Below are 22,224 nucleotides of genomic sequence, written 5' to 3'. Positions count from 1 at the left end.
AAGCTTCTCAGGAAGCGTGTTGGTCAGCGGAATCAACTGAATTCATTTAGAAAAGTGGAAATATGTCTTGTTGTGTCTGTGTGTTCTGTGTAATCTGCGTGCTTCTGAAGCTAAACGTCTTCAGGTTTAGAATAGAAGTCCAGTTGTTTTATTTTTTTAACCGTTTTTGGATTGATTCTGACCTGGATGACTGAGAATCTTCACCAACATGTGAGCATCAAAAAATTCACTTTAGTAACACTTAGTGACAATAAAGACTCTTGTAGTTCTTTCTCATTATTCTGGCAGCTAGGAAATTCTAATTTCCTAGCTGTCAGTATAATAATTATAATTTAGGTAATCTGAGCTACAACAGGAAATGTCTGATTTAATGTCAGAAAGGTTTTTTTGTGTGTCTTTTATAGTGTGTATGTAAATATCTGGTTGTAACTGTTGCCCACCAAAATGGCCGGACTTGTTTGTTTTCCCTTCTGCAGTGTTACCTAAAGTTTTGAGACTGACAGAAAGTTTCTTTCAAGAACTGTGTTGTTAGGTTTGTCAGCTTTTTTGATCATATTTTAGAGTTAAATCAGAAATGTTTTCTAAGATATCTAAAGTTTGTGCAAAATGTCAATAGTTTAGTAATTAACTAAATTATTAGTTTGTAAAGACGAAGATCTGGGGAGTCTCTCATCATGAAACTAAAATGTGAATAAGGTTTTGATTGCTTATTCACCTGTTTATTACCTTTCCATGGGGCAAGCTGCTTCTTTGTGCTCAGAACCAACAGTTTGTGTTGGAGAAACTGGGTCTTGGAGGATGTTTGATTGCATTTTGCATTTTGTTGACCTGATTCCTTTCTGATTTGGGTGCAGTCCTGCAGGCAGGAGGAACATTGCCACTGACACAAAGCGATGATGATGCCACATGTTTCCTTGGTGGTAACCATCCATGATTATCAACTAATGTATGATTCAAACTCCACTGCCTTTAAAACAGCCATTCATCTCCTCTTTCAGTCAGAATGACAGAGTCATTTTAGCTCACAGCTAAAAATAACATCACCAAACTGATGCTAGCAGATCATTTTTGGCAGGTTTTAATCAAGGAAACTGATGCATTTCATCCAATCATCCTTCACAGCAACCAAAATTCAATAGAAACTTAAAAGAAAGAAAGAAAGAAAGAAAGAAAGAAAGAAAGAAAGAAAGAAAGAAAGAAAGAAAGAAAGAAAGAAAGAAAGAAAGAAAGAAAGAAAGAAAGAACAATAGAGGCCTGCCATCTGCTGGTTAAACAGCCCACAGTCCTCTGCTGTATTATGAGCCTATAGATGATATAACTTACCATACCATAACTGCATGTGGGTAATATATGTGGGACTAGTTGTTTTATTTTATTTTGCTCTTTTTAAATTTGTTGACCGCACAAAAACTGCACATAGAGTTTGAATGGCAAGCAAAGTTTATTTTTCCGATGTATTACTCAGTATGATGCATCAAAATTGATTGTTCAGTTATGTAAATTAAACTTGCATTTTGATTTAAAAAATATTAAAAATATGTGTCGTTTACTTTTATTGACGCTGATTTATCAAGCGGCAGGAAGACCATCGAAAACGATGGTCTTACATCGCATGTTTTCAGTTTTTATCCTTCCGCTGGTACTAGTTTAAACATTTTAGACAGGTTAAACGTGTTTCACACAGTCAAAAGTTAACCATTTCGTCTTTATACATATATCACCGACAAATAAAAACGTTTGCTTCATATATGTAGCTTAATATTTAGGGTGTAAGAACGAAGGCGCGGAGGGATATCTCCCATGTCCGCCTGGTGGCAAACAGGAGCGCGAAGGCGGCGGAGAACTGACTGCTTCCTGTCGGCGGTGTCGGGTAAGCGCTCCGCTTTGTCATTTAAACTTTGACCACATATTAGCCCCATAACTCAGCTTCTTTGACGTGAGTCCGTTTAAACGGTGTTATTTGTGCTTATCGCGGATAGTTTTGTTTGATGCGTCTCGCGCCCATGTACTTTGAAGTGCCGTTTGATGTTAGGTAATGCGCGAGCGCGTTGTTTCTGCACGGAGAGCTAGCTGCTGTGCTAACAGTTAGCCTGCTTCTCTCCACGCACGGTGAGCCAAACTTTCCTCGCTTGAATTGACGGATAAACTCTTTAGACAACTCGACCTGGGATGGTTTTTATTATGCGTTCATATTGTGGCTGTGCTTTAATTTCTACAGGAGTTAAAAGCACTGGTGGTCGGCGGCGCGAATGATAACGTCATCAGTAGGCGCCCATAAACGGCATGTTGTTTTCCTGCTGCGAGTTAAATGTTCTTTATTTGGCGTCTCTGCGTTTAATAGAAAACATCAGGGCTTTTTTTTCATCCCAGGCAGGGTTGGTAAAAAGTCTTAAACTATTCTCTATCAGATCTTGATGACCAGTCCTCCTTTAGTTTAATTTAATCTTTAATGTTTCCATGGCCTTTGGCTGATTTTATGCCAGTTTTAAACTAGCACATGGCCTTTCTGTTAGACTGCTTACCTGCCGGGGGTAATGTAGTGTTGCTCCTCAGGCTGATTTAAACTGGAGTCTCTCCTAAAGACACAGTTACTGAACATATCTGCAGCTGTTCCCACACAAAATGGCAAAGAGAAGCAAACTGTGCTTCACACCAAAACATCCCTGTTAAAATGTCATCTTTCTTCTCCTGGCTGACTGTGGCAGGTTGGACCGGACTCTGTTTTAACATCAGTTAGGTCTGCCACCAGGGATTTAGGGTTTTTATTCTTTTCTCCAGAAAACATTTCTCATTGCTTTAGTTTGTCGATCTCATTTAGTGGAAAAAGTTCTAAACTTTTTGATCTTGTTTGATGCATGAGAAAACCCGGTGTTAAAAAAGTATCTTTATATTAGTAATTATCGTAGCATACAGACTGAATTACCCAGTTTGGATGTTATTGGTAAAAACTGTGTGAGCTGCAGTAATAGCAGATTTTCTTTGCTGCTGTCTGGTTTGTGTCGTCTGAACTGTGGATGTTTTCAGCCGACGCCTTTATTATGAAGATTCAGAATATAAAACATCTAAACAATTAGTCCCAGCGTTGTGATATTGCGCTGCACAGCACAGTGACTACTGAACGGATGGGGGATTCAGGTTTCTGCTGAGTTAAAGACGCGACAGTCGGACACTTTTCATTGACTTTGATGCGTTTTCTTTTCTGCGTGCTTTGCTCTCACAGATCGGTGCAGACTGCTGCTCCGTCTGGCTCTGCCCTCACCATGGCGTTCGTACCCGCGCCCAGTCCCACTGTGGTGGACCAGACCACCCTCATGAAGAAGTACCTGCAGTTTGTGGCCGCGCTCACAGACACCAACACGCGTAAGTTCCTGCCCTGGATCGGTACCGACGGTCCGATGGAGGAAAGTCTCACTAAATCCTCCTGCTGCTAAACTTTAAAATGAATAACAGATCTAAAGGGAACCTGGAAGCTTTAAATGACACAAAGGCTTCCTGAAGTTCTGTTATTTCACCGGTTTAGTTTGAAATATAAAAAAAAAAAATCATAATTTTAAAAAACATTTGCATTTAGCATGAAATCAAGCTGTGATAAATGCTTTAAAATGCAGAAAGATGAGCAGCTTTAGTTAAAGCCAGACGCTGCAGCACAGAATGAACAGCTGAGATGTAATGCTGCACATTTCTATTATTACATTTATTATATTAATATGATGCTTTGGTCAAACACCAGTTTGCTCCGTCCTGTTTATTGGTGTCTGCAGAGTTCACGGTATCAGAAGCAGGACTGTAGGTCCTATGAGTAAAATGTCAGTAAATAGGAACATCTGCTCAAAGATGTTTGTGCAATAATTAAATAAACACTTTTAGGTGATGCTTGGTTTGTTCCTCGGTTTTACTCCATGTGTTCAGCGGGGCGACGTGATGAGAGCGATAAGCTTTAGTCCAGGCAGAGGTACGGGTGTCTGGGCGAGTGCTTGTGTGGTGTGAGAGTGTCTGAGTGAGTTTCTTTGTGTACCTTTGAACAACCTGGACGCTGAAAGTAAAACTGATAAGATCTGAGAGCCTCTGCTGAGCGCATGGAGACTCTGAAGCTCCGCCTGCATCTTTAGCCGCTGTGACTAACGCTCCTGTCTGTCCTTCACCTTCCAGCCGATGAAACCAAGCTGAAGATGATGCAGGAGGTCAGCGAGAACTTCGAGGTGAGTCGGCCGATGAACTCGAGTCTCTTCCTGCTTTCTGCAGACGGACGAATTCCAGTTGATGCTCGTATGAAATCTGGTTTTGATGTGAAAGCAGAGGATTGTGCTGACGTGTGAGTTTTAAACCTGGTGTGTTTCAGAACGTGACGTCTTCACCACAGTACTCCACCTTCCTGGAACACATCATCCCTCGCTTCCTGACGTTTCTGCAGGACGGAGAGGTTCAGTTTCTGCAGGAGAAACCCACTCAGGTGTGTGGCTGGAGCCTCTGTCCACAGTGGGAGTTCTTTGAACCCGGCTGTACCGAGTCAGAACGCCGTGCAGCAAAATAAGTCGTTTATTTAGCATAACTGATAAAAATGGCCGTCCAGATGCAGCAGCGGTAACTTTTGTTGTTTTCCTCAGCAACTGAGAAAGTTGGTGCTGGAAATAATCCACCGGATCCCAACTAACGAGCATCTTCGTCCGCACACCAAGAACATTTTATCTGTGATGTTCCGCTTCCTGGAGGTAGGAGTCCGGTTCTGGTTCTGGTTCTGGTCTCTCCCCCTCTCCATGTGAACTCTGTGTGCTCATGGTTTAGTTTAGTGTTAATGCTTCACTGTTTACCTCTGAATCAAAGCCGCTCCTTCACGCTTCTCTGTGATTCTTTCTTAGATCGAAAGTGAAGAAAATGTTCTGATCTGCCTCCGGATCATCATCGAGCTGCACAAGCAGTTCCGGCCCCCCATCTCTCAGGAGGTGAGCGTCTCTGTTTCTGCCTCATCATTTTTTAAGATTTAATTCTGGAAGGTCAGGATTTTATTTTGCTGATGAACTCACTGGGTTTCCTTGAGGAGAACAGCTAAATCTGTGTTGAGGAAAATATAGTTAAATATGGTAAAGAGGAAACTTTATTTATATGAGACACTTTATTTTTTTAAGTTAGTTTGAAGTTCCACCAGTGAAGTGAAGCCTGTTCTCAGCTCATTGTGTTAATCCCTGTTATGGATATTAATAATTATCAATTAAGTGAGCACACCACTCATGAAAACAAATGATGCATCGTTTGTTTTTAAGTTATTTTAATTCAAAGGCATGAGCGTTTGAATGTCTCTGTCCCCCAACGCAGTCAGGAAACAGAGCAATGAGAAAAAGAACACACTAACTTTTATACATTCTGGGTTAACAAAGAAAGTGGGAGTTATCGTCAGAGGAGTGCAGCCACTGGTACGATCCAGTTCCTATCTAACTCAACTCCTCTCTGTGTCCTTGGATGTGGAAACACAATAGTGAATCTGTGAGCATTAGAGCTTCTTTCACACGGGAAATATGCAGGTGCATCCAGACAAGATATGATCAGAGTTACATACATCAATAAAATTTTCACAACAATCCTCTCTTCTGATGCTGAAATCATCACATAATAAAGAAAATTTTCAAACACTGTGAGCCTGTAATAGTAAAAAAAAAAGGAAATTGTGTAAAAAAAAAAAAACATAAGCAAAGTGAAAGATAAAGAAAATAAAATAATAAAAAAATAGTTAGAAAGAAAATGTTAAAACATACATCTTACTGAATTTTAAAATACTAGAATGCTGAACATCAGTATCAACTCCCCATCTGGCTTAGAGTTATTACATCATTATAGCATTTTAAGTAATGTAAAATCCATCTTCATCAGTACTGTCATCATCTTTTAATTCAGAAACATCATACTTCTCCAAATTATGGTCAGTATAAACAGAAAGCATGTCTGCATCATTATTGATCTTCAGCATAGTGGCATAAGTCATTTTCATTACCGTTCTCTTAACAATTGGAATAATACAACATGAAAGAAAATTCAAATCAAAAAGAAAATAGATAGAATTCCTCCAATCTTTATTAACCAGGAGGTCCAACCACCAGAAATGAGACAAGACACAGGATCCCAGGATGAACCAGTATTTTCTTCCTGCTGGATTGTCAGCAACTGTTGTAATTTATCATGGATATTGGTCATGTTGTTAGACACATCAGGAATAAAAATGCAGCATTGTTCCCCAATTATGTGACAAACACCACCTTTCTCAGCTAGTAGGTAATCTAGAGCCAGTCTGTTTTGCAAGGTCATTGTTCTGATAGCCTGTTGTTCCTTTGTCATAGAGTAGAAACCTTTTTCAGTTAAAGCAGTGAGATTTTCTAACTCAACAGACAAGTCATTGATTCTATGTGCTGCATTAGCAACATCATAATGAGAAAATAAAATACCCAAGATCCCTTTTGCTGTTTAAGCCTTGCCTTCTGTTCCAGTAACGGGTAAATTGAATCATACATAGTAATGGCAGGTAGTAAATGAGCTAAAAAGTACACTCCAGACCAATCAGCAGGCAGATACAAATATGATCTAATTCCACACATCCAAACCATGTTCTTAAGACATGAAAATACATCTCTGCTGGGAAAATTTTAAGTTACCTGTACCATGCAGTTTACTTCCATCTGGCAAAGCTGTAAGATTAAGGGTTAAAACATAGCGTGCTGGAAATGAAGATCCTGGAATTGTATAAGGGTCAGATCTTACCACACATGACTTGGAGGAGTGACTTCTATGGGTCATTGCACATGAAGCAGGTATGATTACTTTACAATCTACTGTCCTTCCCTGAAAATCAGGTGCGGATTCTTGCTGCACTAAACAGATGTCTACTACCTCGAAACCTGTAAAGAGTTTCTGTTATGGCACAAGTTAAATTAGTCACATCAGAAAACTTATGTATCCTTTCGGTCTTATGGTGTAATTTTTTTACCCACTAAAAATGGTCTCCACCAACCTGTTAGATTGATGACTAGGGAAAAAGGTTGCTAGAATATAGGCAGTGTCAACAGAAACAGGTAACAACAATGGTTGGTTGTCAAGAGCATGTAGAATCAAAGATAAGCATAACAACTGTCATTTCTCGTTTTCCGTGCAGTCTGATGTATAAGTTGTCACTAGATGTTATGAGCATGATCATGAAAGTCACTGAAGTGATGGGTCTCTCTTTGAGTCAGCCGATGGGTATGATTGGTGTGATTACTTAGTTTAGTCACAAATTGTTCGTGTTGTACCTTTTCTTCAGTGAGCACAGGAGTGATAAAAATGAGTGTGACGCCAATCACCAGTTCTAAAAACTTCAGTCTTCCGTACCGCTGCATGTTGATCTTGGCTGTGGAGTGGATTGTCCTTTCTTCTGGTACTCAGTACTTTTTTTTTTTTTTTTTTTTTAAAACAGAAACGAAAAACTAAATAAAAATCCTGCTGCCTCTCCAGAGTGGCTCTGCGCTTCACGCTGCCCTGTTACCGGCCTGGTACAGGTGGGCGGTCGTTGGAACCCTTTGTAGGCAGAGGGTTCGGATCTGGATGCTGCTCAGGTGGTGTTCCCTTGAACGCTTTGCACTGTGTGGCATGGATCCAGGTGTTCCTTCGTTGGACCTTCATGGCATTGTGGGTCACCAGCAGGATCTGGAACGGACCAGTCCAACGCTTGTCTCTCCAGTGGTTCCTTCTGGTGTCTCGGATCAGCACCCACTGTCCTGGCTGGAATTGGTGCAGGATTTTATCAGCCACTGGGGTTAATGCAGCTCTCACGGCCTGATGGGAAAGAGAAAAAAAAACGTGACAGAACCTTACAATATTCTAACATTGAATATTTAAAATGAGCAGTTATTATTGTGGATAAGTTAGTATTGGGTCCTCCTCCCCTGTGCTCGCAAAAAGAATTTCAAAGGACTTAGATTAGCTCTGGATCTATTTCTCATCTGCATGTACAAGAGAACCAGAGGTTGCTTTTTTTTTTTTTTTTTTTTTTGGTGAACTTTTCCTTTTCTACAGCTACTCCTGATTTGGATGATAAGCACAATATGTTTTTAATTAAGGTGGAGTGGTGGCCTAGTGGTTAGGGCAGTGCATCTGCACCCAGAGAAGGATGCAAGTACCCGGTTCGATACCCACAGCCTGCACTCTGGGTCCCTGAGCAAGACCCCTAACCCCATGCATTGCTCCCCAAGGCACCGCACAGTAGGCAGCCCACCGCTCCCCAAGGGGATGGGTTAAGATGCAGAAGTGAATTTATCCACTGTGAGATCAATAATGTTCAATTATTATTATTATTATTAATTAGAGACTCAGAAGTTTGCTGATTTCCTGCAGAGATTTGGTTACTAAATATGTCCCATTATCACTGGAAATTAACTCCTGGACCCCCCAGCATGGAAAAGATCTCCATTAATAAGGCTTTAGCGACGGCACTGCTGTCTGCGTGTTTCATTGCAAAAGCTTCAACATACATGGAAAACATGTCCACGACCAGTAGACAATATTTATTTCATTCAACAGGTGTCAGCTTAATCAAATCCATTATCAGATGTGGGAATGGAAATTGTAGAGGCGTATGTGCAGTTTGTGGCTGTGCAGGAACCCTAGACGGGTTGTAAGAAGCACAGATCAAATACTTTTTGCAGTAATTTTTCAGCTACCACTGAAAACCCATTTGTGTACCAATATTTTTTAACCATATCCAGCATCGCCTCTCTGGACGCGTGATCCAATTCATGTGTCCATACCACAGTTTTTTTTTCTTCCACCAACTTACAAGCCTCAGTTAAAGCGATGAGTTGAGCTGTTTGAGCAGAATAGGAGTGCTGTAAAGGACCTGAGCGTAAAACACCTGAGTCAGAACACACAGCAAACCCATCTCAGTTTAAACCTGGAGCAGAACGGGAGGAGGAGCCGTCAACATACAATACGAGGTCGGTGTTAGACAAAGGGATGTCTTGTAAGTCAGGACGAGGGGTACAAACAACATTTAAGACAGCTGCGCAGTCATGACTTTACTCATCCTCCTCTGTAGGCAGAAGTGTGGCTGTGTTTAAAATACTGCATCGTTTTACAGTGATGTTAGGCATGTCCAATAAAATTAAGGAAAGTTTAAGCCACCTTGCTGCTGATAAATAAGAAGTCTTTTGTTCCAGGAGGATGATAGAAACAGAATGTGGAACAAAAACTGTCAGAGAGTTGTAGCCAACAATGTCACGTGACGCTAACACTACTTTCTCAGCTGCAGCAATAGCGCGCAAACAACCAGGTAAACCAGCTGCAACAGTGTGAAGTTTACTGGAATAATAGGCCACAGCTCGCAATTTGTCACCATGAGATTGCAACAAAACAGATGACATGAAACCAGATTTTTTATCCATCATTTAAATAAATGGTTTGTCAGAGTTTGGCAAAGCCAGCACCGGTGCAGAGGACAAGATTGCTTTCAGAGCAGAGAAAGCCAGTTCTGCCTCAGACGTCCATATGATTTTACCAGCAGCTGCTAGTCCCCGTCCGTGTATTAAAGCAGCCAACGGAGATTCAAGCTTGGAGTAGTTTGAAATGTGAGCTCTGCAGTAACCTGTCATACCCAGAAATGAAATAATTTGTTTCTTTGTGATTTGTTTTAGGATTTTTAGAGCCACTTTGATCCGCTGAGGTGACTACTTTTTGCTTTTATGTTAAAGAACATGGCCCAAAAATGTGACTTCCTCCTGCACAAACTGCATTTAGATTTTGAGACTTTATGGCCTTTTTTAAAGAGATGTTAAAGCTATTTCAACATGTCTGTCCTGCATTGATTAGCTGATTCGGTACAGATTAACAAATCATCAATGTATTAAATGAGAAAGTTTCCACAAGTCAAAGTCAAGTCCATCAGACACAAGGGAAGTACTATGTAAGTCATCTGAATCATTATGTCATTGTCAGGTGTCACAGCATTTACTGCTGAGACAAAATGTTAAGGCACAGGAGCAGCTGGAAGCTTCCATTCGTATGCATACAAAGATTTATCTAGGGCCCAAAGTACTGCAGTAAAGTCAGAGTCCTGAGTGTGAACCGTCAGTCCGTCAGAGGTTAAAATGATAATGTCCAAACTACACATCAAAGCTCTATCCATAAGATTTAAAGGACACAGACGAGACACCAAAAAAAAAGAAAAAAATTTGCTTCAGCTTCACTCCCTGCAGAGTGAAACACTTTAAAAGAAACAGAAAAACTTTTCCTAACTGAAGCTGAGACAGAATAAACATAACAGCCACTGAACTTTGGCTGTTACTTGATACATTTAGCAGATAAGAGTGAGTTGCACCCGAGTCAACAACAAAATAAATTTCTTCACCTATTACCAGTATAGAAAACATTTTTAAAGGCATTTTTTTTTAAAAAAGGCAGGGGTCTCTGTGTGGAGATGCGTGCCTGTTGTAACCGCTGTGGCACATTCTAAGTGTGTGATGGCCTCTGTGAGCAAACTATGTGGATCAGTAGAAGCAGGTACCATTTCAGCATTCAAACACAGGTGTAGCGGTGTGTGTGTGTGTGTGAAGCCTCACGCCCCTTGGCAGGTCCCTTCTCAACGAGGTTGGCCTCCGGATCCAGGGTCCGATCCCCCACCTGTCAGTTACCGGCACCAGGCTGCTGCGGTCCCTGCGGGCAGTCGTTCTTCCAATGTCCCAATTGTCCACAGTTGCGACATGCATCAGAACGAGACCACTGTCCACAACTACAGCCTCTGCCCTTGTGTGCATGGCCACATCCACGATGGTTAGATCTTCCTCATTGAGATCCATCAGAAAACAGGATTAGGGCAACCTTGTGCAGATCAGTGTCTCTTCTTTTTCTTTTTCCACTGATGACATTACTGCTGAGCAGAGCACGTTTCTTTGAATCAGCCAGATGCAAAACTTGACTCCAGTCTCCAGACAAAGTTCACTTTCTGCAGCCACCTTTCTCCTTCCTCTCTGGGATTAGAGAGGAGGGCAGCGCTGGCCTGGATGTTCAGCTGCAGTCCTTGGTCTAAACATGGGGTTCATTCGCTCCTGTCACCTCCAGCATAGGGAATTGATGAATCTGTCCTTGGTTTACTCGCTGTTTCCCATTTCTCTGGCATGTGAAAAACAGAGAGGTGCGAATAAAGTCCAGTTCTGGCTTTGAGATGACTCTTGTGTCTGCTCTGCCTTGGGAGTGACTGGGTCTGATGAGGGAGGGATCCTCCCGTAGTTTTCACCCGCTGCGCCGTCAGAGCCGCCCTGCTTGCTGAGCTCGCCTCGCTCCCCAGCCTTGCCTCGGTCCGCATACTGTTGAACAGGTTGATGTCTTCTCGGAGGGGGACAGGAGTCCAGATCCGGGTCAGCCACCTGGAGGGCCTGCAGCTCCATCTGCAATGGAGCATATGGAAAGGAGGGTGAAGCACCACATGTCTATATGTAATTTTAAACAAGGGGTCATCAGCAGCACAACCAGTATTGTCATGTCTGTTACCATGTCACCAGAAAAATATTTTCCCCTGCCCTCTGTTTCAGTTCAGAATTTAGTTTTAGCATTCATTGCAGCACTTTATTCATTTTTCCCGCAGATCTAAATCCCTGTTTTTTTATATATATATATATATATATATATATAGATATATATTATTTTTACTTTTTACCTAGTCTCTCTCCATCAACTGTTTAACCTTATTTGACTGATTTATAACTTATAAACTGACTTATAAACCTATTATACTTATAAACTTATAATAACTTATTATAACTTATCTTACCAAATGAAAGCACATTCAACACAATCATCTCCACTTTTCCCCCCATAATTTTATGTATTGGAGAGTCTGGAGGAGGGGGAGACACCCCCGAGGCCTTTGAGGTTCCGGAACCCATTTTTTACCACAGGCGGCACGTCTGCCCGTCCTGGCTTTCTCCTTTATGAGGTGTAGAAATGCTAAGACCACCCGCAAAACCCTTTGTCTTGCTTGGTCCTATTGTTACCAATAGACCGGGTCCTATTGTTGCCAATAGACCAGCCCTGTTCTCCAGACAGGGTCAGGCCCTCGCGCTGATGTTCCCACTCCACCAACTCTGCAAAATTAATTAAACAAGTATTAGGAGATGATGGTTAATGTACAATAAAATGGTTTAGAGTAGTGTCTCACTCAGAAATCATAACAGAATTTTCTTTGATTCGGATCCGATCAGCCAGGAGCTGCAGGCAGGTTCCAGGACTCCCCTTTTTTTTTTAATGTAGGTGGACTGAAGATAGGTCTTCAGGCTGGCCAAGCATCCTTATCCCTCACCATGCAGTCCTCCTGGCATGTCGGATCCTGCCGACAACGCCAAATTGTTATGGATATTAATAATTATCAATTAAGTGAGCACACCACTCATGAAAACAAATGATGCATCGTTTGTTTTAAGTTATTTTAATTCAAAGGCATGAGCGTTTGAATGTCTCTGTCCCCCAACGCAGTCAGGAAACAGAGCAATGAGAAAAAGAACACACTAACTTTTATACATTCTGGGTTAACAAAGAAAGTGGGAGTTATCGTCAGAGGAGTGCAGCCACTGGTACGATCCAGTTCCTATCTAACTCAACTCCTCTCTGTGTCCTTGGATGTGGAAACACAATAGTGAATCTGTGAGCATTAGAGCTTCTTTCACACGGGAAATATGCAGGTGCATCCAGACAAGATATGATCAGAGTTACATACATCAATAAAATTTTCACAACATCCCCCAGCAGCAAACATTTAGTTATAGTTTCATTGTGTTACAAAGGCAGGGCGGCCATCTTGTTTTACCAGCATGCTTCACATCTTGGATTTAGTTGCACTTTGAATTCAGGTCGACTCCCAGATTAAACGCTTGACATAGAAGAATGTTTTTAAAATTTCTTTAATTTCTTTTTGTGAAACGAAAAGTAGGAAAAAAATGTGTTAATCAGATTTGGTAGAATAAAATCTGAGATTTAATTTTACGGTGTATACTCAGCCCTGTAATGTGGATTAAAGGTGGCGGATCCATTTGTGATCCGGGTCGTAGCAAAGGGAGAGTTTCTGTTTAGAGAACCGAGTTCAAGGAACCAGCAGACGATGATTGGAGCAAAAGCTTTAACCTTAAACTGCTGCAGACTGAGGACAGTGGTGCATAGAAATAAGGCTTCTAACAAAATAACAGCTTTAACACTTTAACTCATCATTTCTCCTCAGATCCATCACTTCCTGGACTTTGTGAAGCAGATTTATAAAGATCTTCCAAAAGTTATTGTGAGTCAGACCTCGAGCTTTTAAGCAATGTGAAAGTTTTTGTTCGGCTGTTATCTCCTCTCTGCTGCCTTTAACAAACAGTAACGGTCTTCTCCGCCTCAGGCCAGGTACTTTGAGAACCCACAGGTGATCGCTGAGAACACCGTGCCGTCGCCGGAGATGGTGGGGATGATCACGTCCGTGTTGGTGAAGACGGCGCCGGAGAGGGAAGACAGCGAAACACGAACGGTAAGCCGCTGATGCTGCAGAGCCGGGAAACGCTGCTGCTCTACCGGGAGCGGCCACCGGGGGGCGGCAGCGCGCTGCTGCAGTTCTAACCCGGCTGGTAAAACAGGGCTGGTTGCTGAATGTCTGCTGGGTCCAGGTTCTGGTCCAGGTTCTGGTCCGGTTCTGCTCTCCTCAGCCTGTTTTCTCTCTGTTTCTGCCTCCAGCACACCATCATCCCTCGGGGCTCGTTGTCTCTCAAGGTTCTGGCAGAACTGCCCATAATAGTGGTGCTGATGTATCAAGTGAGTGAAACGGTCCTGGCCTCTTCGGACCCGTCTGCTTACAGGGAAGCCCGGTTCTGACTGGGAGTACTGAATGTTGTGGCTTTAAATAAACCTGACCTGTTTTCTTCGTCCTCTCAGCTCTACAAGCTGAACATCCACAACGTGGTGTCTGAGTTCGTGCCGCTCATCATGAACACCATCATGCTGCAGGTGTCCGCTCAGGCCAGGTGAGACGGCGCCGACCCGTTGGACCCAAACAGCACCAGGCTCTCTGGCTCCAGATCTGCTCCTCCTTAAAACCCACTGGGGAAAGATGAGGTGGTAGAAGTGGGCTCAGCAGGAGGTGCAGCCAGTTGTACTCTGACTACACTGGGTCGGGTCAGAACCTCAGTGTCAGGAAAGGTTTCAGGGTCTTTAGAACCTTGTGGGGGTGTTCTGGTGTCAGATCCTGTGTGTGGGAGCAGAGTAGAGGCTGATGGTCCTGCAGGCAGGTGTGATCCTCTCGTTTAGCTGCTGGGTGTCGCTCCCGCAGGTAAACGGCAGAATCAGCGCCGCCGGGTCTGGCCGGGTTCTGAAGGTTTGAACTTTGGTTCCTGCTTTTTCTCTGCAGGCATCACAAACTGTTCAACAAGGAGCTGTATGCAGACTTCATAGCTGCCCAGATCAAGACGCTGTCCTTCCTGGCCTACATCATCAGGATCTACCAGGTAACCACCTGAGAATGGGTCGGGTTTTCCAGCCTGAACCAGAACCGCCTCCACGGTGAGGAGCGGGTCCGGTCCTGTGGTTCGGCTCTAATGGCTGTTCTCTGCGTCCTGCTAGGACCTGGTGGGGAAATACTCCCAGCAGCTGGTGAAGGGCATGCTGCAGCTCCTCTCCAACTGCCCGTCAGAAACCGCTCACCTGCGCAAGGAGCTGCTCATCGCCGCCAAACACATCCTCACCACCGACCTGCGCAGCCGTAGGTGTCGCCTGGCAGGACGCCGCTCACACCTTTACCACAAGAAAGCCGCTGCAGATGTGTTCCTCTGTTTTTACTCCACAGCGTAAAGGGAGCAGAGCTGCTCTGACCGCTCAGAATATGATCTGGTTTCTTTTTGACGCGAATGGTTGTGTAAAAGCTTCACAACCATTCGTCTCCAGTCAATAAACGCACCTTTAGATCCGTCAGGCTGCAGCCCGGCCTCAAGCTGCTCCATCAGAACAGAGTTTTCTTTTAGTCGGAGTGGAAACACGAAAAAAAGCTCATTTTGGCTCTTTTTGTTCTGCAGGAAACGCTCAGCTCCAGAACTCAACCCCGCTAAGGCAGCGTTAGATGAGGGGGTGGGGCTAGAACAGGGGGCGGGGCTAGCAGGAGGCGTGGTTAGATCAAGGGGCGTGGCTAGGAGGGGCGTGGTTATAATGAGGCAGCGTTAGATGAGGGGGCGGGGCTAGAACAGGGGCGGGGCTAGAGAGCATGCAGAGACGACATCGTGCTGTGGCGGCGTTTATAAAGACTGTGACTTCGGGTCGAGCGGCGCTGGGGGATGAGTCCAGAACACTGTGAGGTTCTGGTGGGTCAGACCTTTGGCCCTTTCTCTGTAGCCGGTCCAAAGTCCCGGGGCCTCCCTCCTGCCCCGACCCACTGGTTCCTGTTGGGTTCTGGTTTCTGAGACGGTGATCTGGTTTCATCTATTCTGGGTCATTATCCTGCTGGGCGACCCGGTTCTGACCCGCTGCCAGGGTTTTATGTTCTGCTGCTTCACTCATACTCTATTGTCTCTGCTGCGGGAAGTTCCCTCTAACCAGGTTCTCAGAACCCCTGGAGGAGAACCCGGCCCAATAGAACCTGCACTGGTTCCTGTCCCGCCTAGTGGCTGAGGGTTCTGGGTCTATGACCCGGCAGGAAGGTTCTGGTTCCTAGTTAGACGTGATCAACAGAAATTATCCTGTAAAATAATAATTACTCCAAACGAAGTGAAATGCTTTGACTTTGCTGCTGCAGTAAGAAATTATTTTAATGCTTTTCTCTCTTAGGTTTTAATAATTAACTAATTAATCTACGTCTGAATATTTAATCCGTAATTGGCTGTAATCTCTGAACGTTTTCCGTCTCTCTTCCTGCTCCAGAGTTCATCCCGTGTATGGACAAACTTTTTGACGAATCCATCCTGATCGGTTCTGGTTACACGGCCCGGGAGACGCTCCGGTAAGTGACTCAGTCCAGTTCTGTGGGCCGGTGCCCCCCCCCCCCCCCCCCCCCCCCCCCTGCAGCAGGGCGCTAGCTGTCCTACCCGGCGCCTCTCGTTAGCGCGTCCATTAGCGGCTCCCTGAGGACAGAGCGGAGCTCCCTTAGAACGTGGCTGCCCTGACTAACATGGCCGCCTCCTGTCTGCAGACCTCTGGCCTACAGCACCCTGGCAGACCTGGTCCACCACGTGCGGCAGAACCTGCCCCTCACCGACCTGTCTCTGGCCGTCCAGCTGTTCGCCAAGAACATCGACGACGAGTCGTTGCCCAGCAACATCCAGACCATGTCCTGCAAGCTGCTGCTCAACCTGGTCGACTGCATCCGCTCCAAGTCTGAGCAGGAGAACGGCAACGGCCGCGACATCCTCATGAGGATGCTGGAGGCACGTCCTCTCCTCCTCATCCTCTCCTCTTCATCCTCATCTTCTCCTCTTCATCTCCTCCTCATCCTCTCATCCTCATGAGGATGCTGGAGGCACGTCCTCTCCTCCTCCTCATCCTCTCCTCTCCTCTCCTCTTCATCCTCTCCTCCTCATCCTCTCATCCTCATGAGGATGCTGGAGGCACGTCCTCTCATCCTCTCCTCCTCATCCTCTCATCCTCATCCTCTCCTCCTCATCCTCTCCTCCTCATCCTCTCATCCTCATGAGGATGCTGGAGGCATGTCTTCTCCTCCTCATTCTCTCCTCCTCATCCTCTCCTCCTCATCCTCTCCTCCTCTTCATCTCCTCCTCATCCTCTCCTCCTCATGAGGATGCTGGAGGCACGTCCTCTCCTCCTCATTCTCTCCTCCTCATTCTCTCCTCCTCATCCTCTCCTCCTCATTCTCTCCTCCTCATCCTCTCCTCCTCATCCTCTCCTCCTCATCCTCTCCTCTTCATCCTCTCATCCTCATGAGGATGCTGGAGGCACGTCCTCTCCTCCTCATCCTCTCCTCCTCATTCTCTCCTCCTCATCCTCTCCTCCTCATCCTCTCCTCCTCATCCTCTCCTCCTCATGAGGATGCTGGAGGCACGTCCTCTCCTCTTCATCCTCTCCTCCTCATCCTCTCCTCCTCATGAGGATGCTGGAGGCACGTCCTCTCCTCTTCATCCTCTCCTCCTCTCCTCTCCTCCTCATCTTCTCCTCTTCATCCTCTCCTCCTCTCCTCCTCTTCATCCTCTCATCCTCATGAGGATGCTGGAGGCACGTCCTCTCCTCCTCATCCTCTCCTCTTCATCCTCTCCTCCTCCTCCTCTCTCTCCTCTCTCTCCTCCTCCTCTTCTCCTCTCATCCTCCTCTCATCCTCTCCTCCTCATCCTCTCATCCTCTCCTACTCCTCTCTCTCATCCTCTCCTCCTCTCTCTTCTCTCCTCCTCCTCCTCTTCATCCTCTCATCCTCTCATCATCTCCTCCTCCTCATCTTCTCCTCCTCCTCATCCTTTCATCCTCCTCATCTTCTCCTCCTCCTCATCCTCTTCATCCTCTCATCCTCTCATCATCTTCTCCTCCTCATCTTCTCCTCCTCCTCATCCTTTCATCCTCTCTTCTCCTCCTCCTCTCTCTCCTCCTCTCTCATCCTCCCCTCCTCTCTCCTCCTCTCATCCTCCTCTCTTCTCCTCCTCCTCCTCATCCTCTCCTCCTCTCCTCCTCCTCATCCTCTCTCTCCTCCTCCTCCTCCTCTCCTCCTCTCCTCTTCTCATCCTCATCCTCTCCTCCTCCTCCTCTCCTCCTCCTCATCCTCTCATCCCCTCCTCCTCTCTCTCCTCCTCTCATCCTCCTCTCTTCTCCTCCATCAGGTCTTTGTGCTAAAGTTTCACACCATCGCGCGCTACCAGCTCGTCTCCATCTTCAAGAAGTGCAAGCCTCAGTCAGAGATGGGCATGGTGGATCCAGGTGTGTTACCTGGGGTGCCGGCCACGCCCACTCCCTCCACCACTCCTGCCCTTCCTCCACCCGCCCCCCCGACGCCCGTGGCCTCTGCCGCCCCGCCGGCGGCCACGCCCTTCGACCGACCCGGGGAGAAGGAGGACAAGCAGACGTTCCAGGTGTCGGACTGCCGCAGTCTAGTCAAGACCTTGGTGTGCGGCGTGAAGACCATCACCTGGGGCATCACCTCCTGCAAAGCTCCTGGAGGTAATTATACCTGCTTTATACCTGCTTTGGTGACATTATACCTTAAACAGGTAGTTACAGGTTTGGTGTTTAGTGTCTGCTAACGCCGGGTTCCTCTTGTTGTTGTTCAGAAGCTCAGTTCATCCCCAACAAGCAGCTCCAGCCCAAGGAGACGCAGATCTACATCAAGCTGGTGAAATACGCCATGCAGGCCTTGGACATCTACCAGGTACCTGCAGTCTGCTTCAAAGGCTCCACATTATGCAGCTTCAGCTGTTAGTCCTGAGTTAGAGGGGAGTTTTCCTCTCCACTGTCGCCTCGTGCATGCTCAGTGTGACCGTGGTCCTCCAGGAGGAGTGAAGCTGCAGGTCAGTGACTGGATGGAAGCTGCTGGCTCTGAGAAACAGGATCTGATCAGACTCTCAGCTGCAGGAAACAAACAGAGTTAAACTGTTAAAGAATTGACCAGCAGCAGTTACCCAGGTTATTTTACTGAATAATTAGACTTAGACAACTTTATTGTCATTATGTATGCAGAGAGTGTGTACAGAAATTACAGGATAAAGTGCAGCAGTGATTTAACAGTACAACAATTAAAATGTAAACAATGCAGGAGAAAGAGACGGTGTACGATCAGTGTGCAGGTCAGTATTTCTTAAAAACCAGAGACTGAGAGTTCAGCAGCATTTGTAATGCTGGATAAAAATGCAATGATGCAAATATGCGAATGTGGTACAGAGTCCAGTTTATAGCTCTATAACGCGGCTTTCTATTCTTCTGTAGTAATAAAAAGACTCTTTGACCATATTTAAGCTAAAAGGCAGAGGGAGGTTTAGAGCTGCAGTTGTGGACCCATTCAGGGCGCAGCGTGACATCAGACCTGCTATAACGTCTTCCCCTGATCAGAGTCTCAGCGTGTCAGGCTGTGTGTCTCCATCGTCTGTCGTCTCCATGATTCCTCTCTCAGTCTCTGACCTGCTGACCTGCTGATCCGCAGTAGTGAAGCTGGTGGTTGTGAGTCCAGCTGAAGGTGTCTGCTTCTCCCGCTCAGGTCCAGGTTGCCAACAACCAGCAGACGTACATCAGGGTGGCCAACTGCCAGACGGTCCGCATGAAGGAGGAGAAGGAGGTCCTGGAGCATTTCGCCGGGGTCTTCACCATGATGAACCCGCTCACCTTCAAGGAGATCTTTCAGACCACGGTGCCGTACATGGTGGAGCGCATCTCCAAGAACTACGCCCTGCAGGTGCGTGGACACGGATAGAGGCGTGGCCTCCTGGGCCGCGGTCACGCTTTAACCCCACGTCGTCTCCTCAGATCGTGGCCAACTCGTTCCTGGCCAACCTGTCCACCTCGGCTCTGTTCGCCACCATCCTGGTGGAGTACCTGCTGGAGCGGCTGCCGGAGATGGGCTCCAACGTGGAGCTCTCCAACCTCTACCTGAAGCTCTTCAAGCTGGTCTTTGGCTCCGTGTCCCTGTTTGCTGCTGAGAACGAGCAGATGCTGAAGGTATTTATCACCTGACCGTGGACCAGACACCCCCCCCCCCCCCCCCCCCCACCCTGAGCCTGTCTGCTGCTTCTCCTCAGCCACACCTCCATAAGATCGTGAACAGCTCCATGGAGCTGGCGCAGTCGGCCAAGGAGCCCTACAACTACTTCCTGCTGCTGCGGGCGCTCTTCCGCTCCATCGGGGGAGGCAGCCACGACCTGCTCTACCAGGAGTTCCTCCCTCTGCTCCCCAACCTGCTGCAAGGTAACCCCCCCCCCCTCCTGCAGCAGACCAGGAGGCGTCCAGCTCCTTCATCACACGTTCTCCTCCCTCTCAGGTCTGAACATGCTGCAGAGCGGCCTCCACAAGCAGCACATGAAGGACCTGTTCGTGGAGCTGTGCCTGACGGTGCCGGTGCGCCTCAGCTCCCTGCTGCCCTACCTGCCCATGCTGATGGACCCCCTGGTGTCCGCCCTCAACGGCTCCCAGACGCTGGTCAGCCAGGGCCTGCGCACCCTGGAGCTGTGTGTGGACAACCTGCAGCCCGACTTCCTCTACGACCACATCCAGCCCGTCAGGGCCGAGCTCATGCAGGTGAGACGATGATCAGGGCAGCAGATACCTGCACAGGTGAGACGACCTGATGTCAGATACCTGCGCAGGTGAGACGTTGATTAGAGCAGCTGATACCTGCACAGGTGTTTCATTAGATCGCTGCTGGGAAACGCGTCACGCAGTCTGCCTGAGGAGGAGGGCTGGGCCATATAGAACCCCATATACCACATTTATCTGTTTCCTAAAGTGATTATTAGAAGGCGTCTCTGAGTTAAAGCTTTATCCCAAAACTGTTAAACTGCTGGAGATAAATATGAAAATCAAGCTGCTGGAACACGTGAAATTATAACGTAACAGACCATTTAGCCTCATTTTTAATAATCTAGATATGTAGCCCAGTCCTGCTCGGCAGTGACCCGTTTAAGCTGCTCACCACTGGTTCTGGTCCGGCTCCGTTTACTGACTGCAGCAGCCAGTACAGTCTCTCTGTGAAATAATTTCCTTTAAAGCTGGTACAGCACAAAGGATCTGCTGCTAAATAAGCTTTTTGGTTCTGGGTTAGACCGGACGGGTTTTGGTACGGGTCGGTTTTAAAGACCGGCTGTAGGAATCCTGCTTGTGCAGCTGCAGCACTGGCTGCCAGACAGCCGCTGTAATACCCTTATATACGACATTTATCTGTTTCTCTGTTCCTAAAGTGATTATTAGAAGTCGTCTCTGAGTTAAAGTTTTATTCCAAATCTTTTAACAAACCGGATGATGAAAGTTGCTCCAGGAAACTGACAATCTGGACCTGGAGCTGAACGGCTGGATCGGATCAGGACAGACCCGGTTTCAGCTTTGCTGTTAAAAGGAATAAATGATTAATTAGGTTTATTTATTCCTCTTATGTTCATAAGAGCTGCTAAAGCTGTTCTGTAGCCGTGAAGCCGAGCAGAAAACCAGGAGGCCTGAACGTCGTTTCCATCACGGCAGCGAGCTGTGAGACACACGTAGCTCCGTCCTCCGCTGGTCTGTTCTGGTCTGGACTCCAGACACCACCAGACCGGTCTGGTAGGCCAAAGGTGTCCTCTGCAGGACCGGTCTGGTCAAACCTGGTCCAGGCTGGTGGAGCGTCAGTCCAGTCCAGGCGAGGCGAGGAACTGACGCTGGTGTTGCTGTCCTCCAGGCCCTGTGGCGGACGCTGCGTAATCCTGCTGAAAGCATCTCCCACGTGGCGTACCGGGTGCTGGGGAAGTTCGGGGGCAGCAACAGGAAGATGCTGAAGGAGTCCCAGCGGCTGCACTACGTGGTGACGGAGGTCCAGGGACCCAGCATCAAGGTGGAGTTCACCGACTGCAAGGCGTCCATCCAGCTGCCCATGGAGAAGGTGAGCAGGTCGTTATAGAAGAGCTTTTTATTCCTCGTTACACCTCCCCACTGAGAGTCATGGATCACAGAGGGGGGGGGGGGGGGGTGATAGATGTGCGACTCCTGCAGGTAATTAAATTCATGTCTTGTTTCTCCTCCTCATCCGCAGTCAGTGATCATCAATCTGCAGCAGCAGGGCCGCCATGACGCCGTTATTTACTCTCTAATGACCGCTCTCTGTTTGCTGCCCCCCCCCCCCCCAGAGGTTCATGTGGGAAATACCAACAAAGGAGAACACATTAGTTAATTGGCAGGAAAATGATGCTTTTCACCATTTAACTGATGGATTCCCACATGTTCTGATGTCTGCATGGACGTCTCCCACAACCAGGAGGTCTGGAACCACAGAGGGAAATCTGCATTTAGCTAGATATTTATCACTAATATCGTCTCTAGCCCCCCCCCCCCCCCCCCCCCCCCCCCCCCCCCCCCCCCCCCCGCCCCACCCCCCCGTCACGCTGACACTGCAAAAACGCTGCTCTTCTTACACATCCTGCTCTTCAAATAACACCATGCAGAAGAACTGGCAGATTGTCTTATCTATCTGCTCATAAGGAAAATACACTAGTTTAGGAAAGTTTTACTTATTTTTAGTTTGGTTTGCTCTGAGGCTCACTGCAGCGCTTCTAGTTCTGGTTCTGGGTTCAGAACATCCAGCATCAGGGAACCCAGCAGACG

General features: G+C 46.6%; 1 protein-coding gene across 1 annotated transcript in view; it reads left to right on the top strand.

The window, feature by feature from the left end:
• Window positions 1–1,795: 1,795 nt before the first annotated feature.
• The window catches only part of LOC105929276 (transformation/transcription domain-associated protein), a 76,767-nt gene continuing 56,338 nt past the window's right edge, over window positions 1,796–22,224 (top strand). Inside the window, exons 1-21 of the mRNA XM_036132049.1 lie at window positions 1,796–1,870; window positions 3,221–3,360; window positions 4,150–4,199; window positions 4,340–4,450; window positions 4,605–4,709; window positions 4,857–4,940; window positions 13,220–13,276; window positions 13,379–13,504; window positions 13,708–13,785; window positions 13,906–13,994; window positions 14,378–14,474; window positions 14,590–14,728; window positions 15,877–15,955; window positions 16,145–16,379; window positions 17,775–18,111; window positions 18,222–18,319; window positions 19,142–19,336; window positions 19,408–19,599; window positions 19,680–19,845; window positions 19,919–20,175; window positions 21,305–21,505. Coding sequence (XP_035987942.1) covers window positions 3,261–3,360; window positions 4,150–4,199; window positions 4,340–4,450; window positions 4,605–4,709; window positions 4,857–4,940; window positions 13,220–13,276; window positions 13,379–13,504; window positions 13,708–13,785; window positions 13,906–13,994; window positions 14,378–14,474; window positions 14,590–14,728; window positions 15,877–15,955; window positions 16,145–16,379; window positions 17,775–18,111; window positions 18,222–18,319; window positions 19,142–19,336; window positions 19,408–19,599; window positions 19,680–19,845; window positions 19,919–20,175; window positions 21,305–21,505 — 2,796 coding nt within the window. The 5' untranslated portion in view covers window positions 1,796–1,870; window positions 3,221–3,260. The remainder of the gene's footprint in view (window positions 1,871–3,220; window positions 3,361–4,149; window positions 4,200–4,339; window positions 4,451–4,604; window positions 4,710–4,856; window positions 4,941–13,219; window positions 13,277–13,378; window positions 13,505–13,707; window positions 13,786–13,905; window positions 13,995–14,377; window positions 14,475–14,589; window positions 14,729–15,876; window positions 15,956–16,144; window positions 16,380–17,774; window positions 18,112–18,221; window positions 18,320–19,141; window positions 19,337–19,407; window positions 19,600–19,679; window positions 19,846–19,918; window positions 20,176–21,304; window positions 21,506–22,224) is intronic.

This window comes from Fundulus heteroclitus, unplaced genomic scaffold (genome assembly GCF_011125445.2).
Source record: "Fundulus heteroclitus isolate FHET01 unplaced genomic scaffold, MU-UCD_Fhet_4.1 scaffold_47, whole genome shotgun sequence".
Lineage (NCBI taxonomy): Eukaryota > Metazoa > Chordata > Actinopteri > Cyprinodontiformes > Fundulidae > Fundulus > Fundulus heteroclitus.
Note: the sequence above shows the minus strand (reverse complement) of the source record. Positions and strands in the feature narration are given on the sequence as shown.